At 52.8% G+C, this 10,469-nt stretch overlaps 1 protein-coding gene across 1 annotated transcript; it reads right to left on the bottom strand.

Moving 5' to 3' along the window:
* Window positions 1–942: 942 nt before the first annotated feature.
* Window positions 943–2,619, bottom strand: FOXC1 (forkhead box C1; the record flags this gene model as incomplete). The annotated part of the gene is made up of 1 exon (XM_080610261.1): window positions 943–2,619. The coding sequence occupies one exon, from the start codon at window positions 2,617–2,619 to the stop codon at window positions 943–945; it is 1,677 nt and encodes a 558-aa protein (XP_080466387.1).
* Between the last annotated feature and the right edge of the window lie 7,850 nt (window positions 2,620–10,469).

Genomic DNA, 10,469 nt, shown 5'->3' with positions numbered 1-10,469 from the left:
AAAAAGCCGTAATGTTGTCATACTACTGTGCATGGTCAAATGTTTCCAGGTCTTGCCCATTAATTGCTAAGAAAACGTGTTTGTTTATTTGCCAACTCAGAGCTGCCATGGGAAAGTCTTTTTTTCCTAGCGGATAAGGCGAGCTGACTAAGTGGAACATATTGCAGAAGAGACTGAAAAGGGATTTTTCGACCTGGCAGTTCCTAAATGGTCTTTGGAATTTGTGCGGAGGGGAACGAGCTGTTCCAGCGACAAAGTTAGTTATAAAATCCCTTTTCCCTCTCTTTCTGTCTCTGCCTCTGTCTAAATGGAATTATTAAAATATACAGACGTGTAAAGGATCATTCCAACTGAATGGTAATTTATTAATAAACAAACAATGCAATACCTTCAGAGTATTTTCAACAAAAAAAAAAAAAAAAAAGGAAAAATATTGATAGAATAAGATTAATACAGTTTCCCTTTTTATATATAGTGAAAAAAAAATCAGCGTTTCAGTCAATTTTAAAGTCACTTTTCATGGCAGGGGGAAACACTTTCTGGCGTTTGGTCCGCAACATCCAACTACAAATTAAAAATAAATTACTATGTCGCAATTTACATTTTAAAACAAGTCCTTGTAGAAGAGGAAGGAAAAGGGGGGAAGAAGATGGTACTCTACGCTGGACTTTTCGCCCCCTTTTAAACACGGGGCATGGCAATACCTTAATAGATGGAGAAAAGGAAGGGGGGCGGGAAAAAAGTACTTCTCAAAGCAATTAAAAAAACCCAAAACTTACGTGTTATTGGAGTAACACTGTCCTTTAACAAACCAAGACATGCTTTGGGGCTGTCTCTGTACAAAAGCTTTTCGGGTGCGCCCGCATCCCTCTGCGGGCGCGGCGGGGCCCGGGGGCGCGGTGCTGCGCGCTATCCACGCGGTCTTCCCGCGGCTGGGCCAGCTCAGAACTTGCCGCAGTCGTAGACGAAGGCCCCGGAGGTGCGGTAGAGCGGCTGGCTGCCGGGGAAGGCCATTTGACAGCTGCCACCGCCCCCCGCCCCGCCGCCGCCGCCCCCCGCCCCACCGCCACCGCCGCCGCCGCCGCCCGGCGAGGCGCTGAGGCCCAGCCGCGGCGCCTCGAAGACCTCCCGCGGGGCGGCGGCGAAGCCCTGCTGTGGCCCCGCGTAGCCCGTCGCGCCCGCCAGCGGGCCCAGCTCCCCCGCCGCCGCCGCCGCTGCCGCCGCCGCTGCCGCCGCCTGGTTCAGGTACCAGGAGGCCAGGCGGCCCTGGTGCGGGTGCGGGTGGTGCCCCTCCTGGTGGCCGCCCGCCGCGCCGCCCAGCCCGCCGTGCCCCAGCGCCCCGCCACCACCGCCGCCGCCCCCCGCCCCGCCGCCGCCGCCGCCCGCGGGCATAGTGTAATCGGGCAGCGGGTCCTCGGCGGGGCTGGCGGCGGAGGCGGGCAGGTGGCCGGGTCGGTCGGAGGCTCCCGCCGCCGCGTAGAGGCTCATGGCCTGCATGTTGCAGTGGTAGGTGCCGGTGGAGGCGCCGGCGGCAGCCTGGCCGCAGGGCGAGCCGTAGACTGAGCTGTGTCCCGGCGAGTAGCCGCCGAGGGAGAGGGCGGGCGGGATGCCGGTGCGCGGAGCGGCTGCGGCGGGGGCCAGGAGGCCGGCGCCCAGCTCGGAGGAGGCCTGCGGCGAGCCCCGCAGCGAGGTCATGATGTTGTCCACGCTGAAGCCCGGGCCGTGGTGGTGGGGCGGCGGAGGCGGCGGCGGCGGCGGCTCCGGGGCCTCAAGGCTGAGGGAGCGGCTAGAGGGGAGGGTGCTGCGAGGGCTGCCGCCGCTGGAGAGGCTGCTGCTGCTGTCGGGGCTCTCGATCTTGGGCACGGCGCCGAGCGGCGGCGCGGCGCCGGAGGGGGACACGGCCTGCGGCGGGGAGGCCGTACCGTTCTCCGTCTTGATGTCCTGGATGCGGACGGGCGGCGGCGGCGGCGGCGCGGCGCTGCCTCCGGCGGGGCCGCCCTCGGGCTCGGCGGCAGCGGGCGGCTGCGGGCGCGGCGGGGCATGGTCCTTGAGGTGCAGGCGGTCCTTCTCCTCCTTGTCCTTGACGGCGTCCTTCTTCTTGAAACGGCGGCGACGGCGAAGGAAGCTGCCGTTCTCGAACATGTTGTAGGAGTCGGGGTCGAGGGTCCAGTAGCTGCCCTTACCGGGCTTCTTGTCGTCTCGGGGCACCTTCACGAAGCACTCATTGAGAGAGAGGTTGTGGCGGATGCTGTTCTGCCAGCCCTGCTTGTTGTCCCGGTAGAAAGGGAACCGCTCCATGATGAACTGGTAGATCCCGTTCAAGGTGATCTTCTTATCGGGAGCGTTCTGGATGGCCATGGTGATGAGGGCGATGTAGCTGTAGGGCGGCTTCACCATATCCTTGGGCTGCGGCGGAGGCGTGTAGGGCCCGTAGGCGCGGGCCATGCCGGCCGGGTACTGCTCGTGGGCCGGGTGGGAGTACATGCTCATCGGGGCCGGCATGGCCGTGTAGCCCCCGCCGGCCGCCGCCGCGGCGGCGCGGTAGTAACTCTGCTCTCCGCCGAGGTACGGCACCACTCCCAGGGAGTTGGGGCTGGACACGGAGTAGCGAGCCTGCATGTCCTCCCGTCAGTTTTCCCCCACCCTCCCCGCCGGACCAAACAGCGCTTCCCTTCCCCCTCCACCCCTCCGCCGCTCCGCGGACCGAGCTGGACCGGGCGGCCGGGCAACCCCCACCCCCCCACCCCCCCGGCGGAGCGCGGAAAAAGAGAGGAAGAATAACGACGGCAGCGCCGAAAGTCTCCTCTTCTTCGCCCGGGAAAGCCCACCGGCAAGCTCCCGCACTCCGCGCGGAGGGGGGAAAAAAGTCAAAAAAGGGGGGAAAAAAGGAGGAGGGAGGAAAAGGGAAAAAAATGTTTTTTAAAAGAAATCGGGTAAAAAAAAAAAAAAAAGTAATCGCAGCGAAGAAAGCAACTTCCAAACGCAGAAAGAGTATTAAGAAAATAAAACCTTTGCAAAGAGGCTCCCACGCTCCCAGTTCCTTGTTCCACGGGGATCTGCAACAAGTTGTCTGCAAAGGAGGGACAAAAGTAGAGGGATATGTTTTGTTGGCTTTTTTTAAGCGAGCAGAAGAAGAAAAAAATCCACCTTCCCGGTCTCTCAGTGCAAAGTCTCCCTCTCTCTCTCCCTCTCGCTTTTTTCAGTCTCTTTTTCAGTCGCAGGCTGCTTTGGGAAGCATCGGAAAAACTCCTGAACTTTTGAGCATCCGTCACCACGGCGAGAACTTTTTTACGCACTTACAGTTTTCTCCCTTTTTTTTTTTCCCTCCCTCTCCTCTCTCGGTCTCCTTTTTTTTATTTTTTTTTTTTCCTCCCTTTTTTTTTCTTTTCCTCCTTTTGCAGGCGGCTCAGCTCCGCCCCATCGAGCCGTGCGGCCAATGAGGGCCGGGAAACACCCGGGGCTCTGAATGAGGAGGGAAAAAAAAGAGGAGCGAGCGAGAAAAAAATAAAAAGAGTAAAAAAGAAGGAGGGGAAAAAAATTCCCCGCCGCAGCCCTGGGAGTTGCAGCTCTCAGGGACCGGCCACACACGCTCGCCGGCACACGCGGATGCCTTGAGAGGAGGGTGCCCGCGTATTGTGCGCTCCGACCCGCGCAAGTCTTACAGCCCCGTGCCTTCCCGCCCGCCCACTCGTGTCCTTACGCGAGCGGTCACCCTTGCACACGCGTCCCGGGCACACGCACGACATGCATGCCTGCACCAGTGTGTGTATCTATCTGTATCTACATGCACATGTATATATTTATATATATATATACACACACAAGTACATACTTATATACATGTATGTATATGCTCTGCCGGAGCTCTTCCCACCTACGCGCCCACGCATCGCTCTGCCACTCGTGTTTCTCTCACACTTTTTACTTATGTTTGTTCTCTTTCCCCCCATCGTTGATCTGTTTTCTCTGGCCGGGCTCTCTCCTTTCTTCCCTTTCTGTTCCCTTCCCTCCCCTCCCGGCTGCCGCCAGTGCCGGCGAGCAGGCTCCACGCCGATGTGCCGGCTCGGTCCTCGCCTTCCCGAACCAGGGAACGTGTATGTGTATGTGTGTGTGTGTGTGCGTGCGGGGTGGGATGCCCCTGCCCCAGCAGCACCACCCTGCCTGCAGCCAGCTGCCTGCCTGCCCAAACGCCTCTGAAGAGATTGCATTCCTCCGGTTGACAAGGTTTTGACGAGTCCTCCAAAGCTCCTTTTTATTAATAAGCCACAGCGAGAGCTTCCCCCACCCTGCGCCTGCAAAACGGGCGACCGCTGCCTCTGCTGTTTGTCAACGCGGACGCGGTCCTTTGCGCGGGGTCTTTAGCTCGCTCCTTCAGGTAGTCTCTGCTAGACCTGGTGAGATGTGATAAGGAAAAGCGGGTACTTGCTTTATTCATTTATTTGTTTATTTGAGATGGAAAGGACAAATACTTCTATTCTTAATCTGCCTCACAGTGGACTCCGTGGTATGTCAGGTGTGCCACAATTTAAGAAAAAAAAAAAAAAAAAAAAAAAAAAGAAGGAAAATGTCCAATGAAATGAATGTTTCTTAAACTGGCTGGTTCCGCTATGAAGAATTTATTTGCGTTGCTGTTGCCTTTACCTAAACATCTGGAAGAACATTTGAGCTCTAATCAGAATTACGCTTTAACGGGAGCTGAAAGGTAGCAGAGAATGAGGGTTTGGTTATTTATTTTAATTTTTTTCCTTCAAATTTGCTGTTATATTTTAAGAAAGAAGGGTTTTTTTCATGCTTTAAACACGGGAGGATTGGGATACACGTTTCCACAGCAGTGTATTTGACCAATACTTCAGATATCCAAAATACAACCCAGTGCTCCTCATTCACCTCGTAGCCGATACCTCTGAAACTCCATTAGCGTTAATAACATCCCGGTTGAAAGGAACATGCTAAAGGCTATTTTAAGGGGTGGAATTTGCACGGGAAAGACGTGTGTGTGTTTATGAAATGAATTGCCCACCCTGATATTGTGACACTACAAGTACGTCAAAAGACCCTTTTGGCTTCACTGATTTCAAACCCTCTTTCCACACTTTTTACTGTGATCGATGGCTTTGGGGATCGTGTCACTGAAACGTGTTAAAGGCGCATCTTTTACTTGGTGGTACTTTAGCAGGTATGGCTTTTGCTCTGCAACATCAATCCGTGGGTTATTAAAAAAAAAAAAAAAAAAGAAAAAAGAAAGAAAAAGAAAAAAGTATTTAAATGAGATGCGAGTAATGCGAAGGAGGTAATTTATATAGCCTCATATCTGCTCATTTTCATATCCAAACATAACTGGTCTCTTTTTGGCAATAAATGTCAATCCTTTAATGGTGAATACATTATCCCGTTTAGCCCGTTGTATTTCATCGTCTGGAATCTTTCACCTGCTCCTGCCTAATTACACTTTTTTCCCTTTCCTTCCACCACGGCAGAATTAATCAATGTGCAAGCACTGGACTAGATGTCAATTCCAACACTTTATATTTTCAAAAACCTCTTTCTTGCTTTGCTGAAAAGAAGGGAGGAAAATGTAAAAGAAAGGAGGCATTTTAGCACGTTTCCATGCAGCCCAGGTCATCCGGTTTTCCCACGGTGTTACCTGCCGTAAAAACCAGTTCCCGTGGGCTGCCTGGTCGCTCTGGGACGCGGAGCCTTTACCGACTTTTTCATTTCATCTGGACAACAGTGAAGCTGTTTCTTGGGCAGAGGCTGGAGCCACTCCGAGAAGTTTCAGCAGAATGAAGGGGGAGGAAGGGGGGCATTAATCCGCTGTGTTCTGCATCTAATATATTTTGTAATAGCCACTCTGATGCTGTAATTGCGAACTGACGCAACTAACGTGTGTTGAGTTACATACCTCAAACCAGCAGGACCCTGGTTTCTCTCGTCGAGGCACAAAAGTCACCATTGTGAAGGTTCACAGAATGATCTGGGGTTTGTGTGTGTGCGTGTTGGGGGGAAACAACGGGTTCAGGGGGGAGGGAAGATCAAGTTTTCCCCCTCGGTGTGCTTGGATACCACCCAGAAAGGGCCCTTAGCTCCGGGGTGTTACCCGCCCGGTGGCTCGACGGAGCCGCCGTTACTCCGCGCCTTTGCCCCATTCCTGAGCCCGGCCTCCGAAAGAGAGAGCCGCCTTGAGCTGATTCCATTGGGTCTGCCGCCGGAACGGAGAAGCCGTGGGCACCGTGGCCCCCCACCCCTTCCCTGCGGACCCCCGGGCACTGGCCACGGCCCGAGGCCGAGCAAGGGGCGCTGGCGGCAGGGTGGGAGCCTCGGCGGCAGCGCCGGTCCAGGGAAGCCGCGCTTTCCTTGAAACCCTCAGAGGCTTCGCGTGTGTGGTCATTTGCAACCTTATTTACGGAGATGTCAGAAAGAAAGATGACAGCGGAGCGGTAGGCGCAGGGGCTACCATTTGACCTGGGCAAAGCCCAGGTGAACCCAAACAATTCGCTGCGGGTTGTCTTCTTCTCTCCTCTCAAAGACCTGGAGGTGAACTGCTTTCCAGCCCCGGGCTGTTTATGTTTAGACGTAGTCAGAGCTTCGCTTCTCTCCCTCTCTTTTGGCTCCAACATCACAGCAGTGTCCCTGTAACTCTGAAACCAGCTACCCAGCCCGACTCTTGCATCTCAGGATGCAGCTTTCCATGTTCCTTAAACAGCGGGCAACACCGCGGAAGAAAACCGCTGATATCCTTTCGAGGGGCAGGGAGGGAAGTGCTCGCATCAAATCTGTGCTTCGCTAGTAGAAAAACCTATTGTGCCGAAAGTCCCCTCTCTGTTTACAGCCGCTGGACATAGGTGACAGCCCTCCCTCCTTCCCTGTCTCCCTCCCGTACTCTCTGCCAACACCTCTGCCATCACAGCCTGTACAATTAAGCCGAGCTCGAAATGCAAGGTTGTTTGCGTGGCACTCAGTTAAGCCAACAGGCGTGATTGCTATTTATTTACGTGGGTTAACAATTCCATAAATAAGCCGAGGTAGTTTTCCAATCTAGGACGTCCTTTATCTTAAGACACAAATAACACAACTTAATACAAAAATGAGAGGTCCATTCCCTCTGGCATCTTTTAGGCTGTAGGTCTTGAATGGGAATGAAATTATCCTTTGCAGTAAATACGGCAGCGGTCACCGCCTTCGTCTAACTCGCAAGAGAAAGACCTTAATTTCACATTCGGTACCTAAAAGCGAATTTTGCATTTCATTTACAAGGGATGACCGAGACCATAAAGAGGTCGGAGCCTGAGCGTTTCGTCTTCCAGTGATAATCACTGCGATCGTACCTACGGTTCGTCTCTGTGACACAGGTTGCGTCTCAGAGATGTCGCGGCACCAAGATTAAAATCAAAAATCAGGCTATGGGAAACTGTGCTGTTTCTGCTATTCAGGTAGACTACTGTCACACACACATGCACACAGAAAAATCCCGCAAGCGCGTAAGAAACCTTTAATTTGGCAGATCCTCTAGCTTTGGCATCTCGCAGTAGAATACTAACATCTGGGGGGCTGGGGATGTTAAAAACTCACTCCTAAACCGACAAGAAGACAGCCAGACGTGAATTTTTTTTCTTCTTTTTATTTTACTTTCCAAGGTCCCTTGTCCCTTTTGTGTTCCTTTTCCTTCCTGATTTCCTTCCTTTCTCTGGGAGGGGCAGCGAGGGCGGAGGGGGGCTGAATCCACTGGATTCTCTGCATTCATGTAAATGAAAACACACACGGAGCAACGAAGCTGGGAGCATGAACCTTTGCAGCCCTATCCTGCTCCATCTCCACCTCTTGCCTTAGAAGACAAGGAGGAGAGAGAGAGACTTATTTGTATAAAGGGTTTATTTACATTAGAATGAAGCGACAGTTCCTAGTCTGGGAAGTGATAAGTACTTGGCAAGTCATTAGGTAGCAGATAGAGATCAGCCTCTGGATACATTATTCCCTGTCTTTTGTGTACTCGTTTTTGAGGGCCGAGAGGTTTTTCGGGAGGGTGTGCGGAAGAGGCGGGGGTACGGGGCAGGGGGTGGCCGTGAGGGCTCGCAGCCCTGCGGAGAGCTGCCCCTGAGCGCTGCCCCGCTGCGGACGGCCCTTGGCGGAGGGGAATCGAAAGACCCCCGCCCTCTGCGCAGAGCAGCGCGGAGGGAGGAAGCCCCTCCTGGCCCTCAAGCCTCCGGGGCCCGAGCGGGACAGCACACAAGGAAGGGAAGCCACAAATCCGTTTTTGCCCCAACCACCGGGGAAAGGGCGGCGATACCGTCGCGCACAGCACCGCTCCGCACCCGCGCTCGACGGCCACCTGCGAGGCAGCAGTGCTCTGCGCGGGCTGCGGGCGCCCCCTCCCGGGCTGCCCTTGCCACTGCCGGCCGTTCCGCTTCCCTGCGTTCCCCGGGTTCCGCCGCCCGTAGCCTCTCCCCGCAGCTGGGCATGGCTGCTCCCCGGCGGAGCCCCCGTGGTCTTCCAAGAAGGGAAAAAGGGGGTTAAAACCCACCGAGGCTCGTTCCGCCGCCTCTTCGCTGCAGGAGGCGCGGCCAGGCGGTGCCGCCTTGACGAAGCACGGCTTGGTGCTGCTAGAGGTGAGCGCCGGGGCGATGCCGGCTCTGTCCCGGCCAGTAATTCCATCGCTCTGCCAAGGAATGTCATTACCGATTGCCAGGTTTGCCAATAAAACTTGCGAACGAAAAAGTGTTGGTTTCCAGGAAAAGCACTTCTGTTTTTTAACCTCCCCCTTGCTGTCTAATTACTGATGTGTTCGACCGCCGAAGAACAGCTTCATAAAACTGGCAAATCCGGAGGCAGATGCCTTCGCAGAGTTGTACGGCTACAGAGGTGTGTTAATACACACATGAGCACGCACACAAGCTAATATATACGAACAGCTAAATGCATGCATGGTTTTCAGAGTTTTACAAGGCATTTATGGGTATTAAGTACAATCGCACCAAAGAACCAGTCTCCTTTGAGGCTTCTAGGAGCTATGGTAATACAGGTAGTAAAACCTGGGTATCTGCATATGCCCTTTTATGAAGCCACAAATGCTGTCTTTGCACAGTTATTTGCACACTGCTGGAAGCAACCCGTTAGAGTTGGTTACATACAGAAAACAATGTCTCACTCTGCAAAAAGTAGAGTATAATAAAAAAGTGAAAGAACAGCTTAAAAAGTAGAGCTCTCAAGATCTATCAGTTGTTTTCCGTAAAACACAGGGAATGCACGCAAAAGATGCAGTTTTAAATGCACCCTGTGTAACAAAGACATGGGACTTGTGACTGCAGGAGCCCTATGGGCTATGATCCCAGGCAAGTCCCCCTTTCTAGGAGGTCTCTGTTATCAAAACTATGCAGTGTGCTGTTAAGTAAAGCAAGTTATCATTCAGTTCCTCAGTATGTGATTTCTGCAGCTTCCAGTTCTTTCTCCTGCTGCCACAAGGCCACATGCAGTACTATTTCTGCAAGTCTGTCACCATGCTGGTAGGCATGATTCGAAACAGAAAATCTGCACTGAAGCAGAAAAGAGCTTAGGCAGTGTGTATTTCAGCATCCCCTCGAACAGCATCCTTTCCTTGTTTGTCAAAGACCAAGTAAAAGCAGAGCTTTCAGTCATTCTTTTTTGTTCAGGTGGCTTTAACCTCATTCGCTCGACCACTCGATCGAAGCATGTTGCATGTTGGATGTGCGGCTCTGGCACACTGCAGCTCATGCCCTAGATCCTGCCCCAGCAAGACCGGCTGGCCAACTGTGATGGCAACACAGCTCAGGTTTGTGTGTGAGGATGGCATTAGCCAAGCCAAACAAGGTCAGTTCCCCTATTTTGCAAAGTAGAAGGAATTGCAAATCCCTATGCAGTGTTAGGTGATCAATTTGGGGGTGCTTCACTTGATAAATACAAAGACAGGTCGTTTAAGATGGCGTAGCAGGAAGGAAAAGACACTTGATGACTTTTTTTTGGTTTTGTTTTTAATTATTTAACTGGAAAACCTCTAAAATAGAGCCAGAGATTCTTAACTGAGGCTTACATTTAAAAATAGTTGCATGTGTCTAACTGTGGAGTATAAGTGTGGTTGTTTGGGTAGATAGGCAGATATGTAGCTTTCTTTTAATGCACACTTTTTGCTCTCTTGAGTTGTGGATGCTGCAAACATTGAAATAGTGACTTACTAACAGAACACTTGTGGTAGGACATGCTGGTCAGTAGCTTTCCCCCAATTTAGATGGACTCACCAGATAGCAGAGAACAGCATTTCACTGAATACTGAGGCCTTCTGGAGAGCTGCAATGCATTCCCTGTATGATGAGTAGGCCCACGGAGGCAGGGGGAGGGTTTACATGGGATGGAAGCTACTGTAACCGTCCCTGTGGCAAGAACACCCACAGAAACAGGTAATTTGCCCCTCCCACACCAACTAACAGCCAGAAGCAAAAAATGTTAAAGCAACTTACATC

The sequence above is a fragment of the Psittacula echo genome (genome assembly GCF_963264785.1).
Source record: "Psittacula echo genome assembly, chromosome: 2".
NCBI lineage: Eukaryota > Metazoa > Chordata > Aves > Psittaciformes > Psittacidae > Psittacula > Psittacula echo.
The sequence above is the reverse complement of the archived record's forward strand: the minus strand, read 5'-3'. Positions and strand labels throughout refer to the sequence as shown.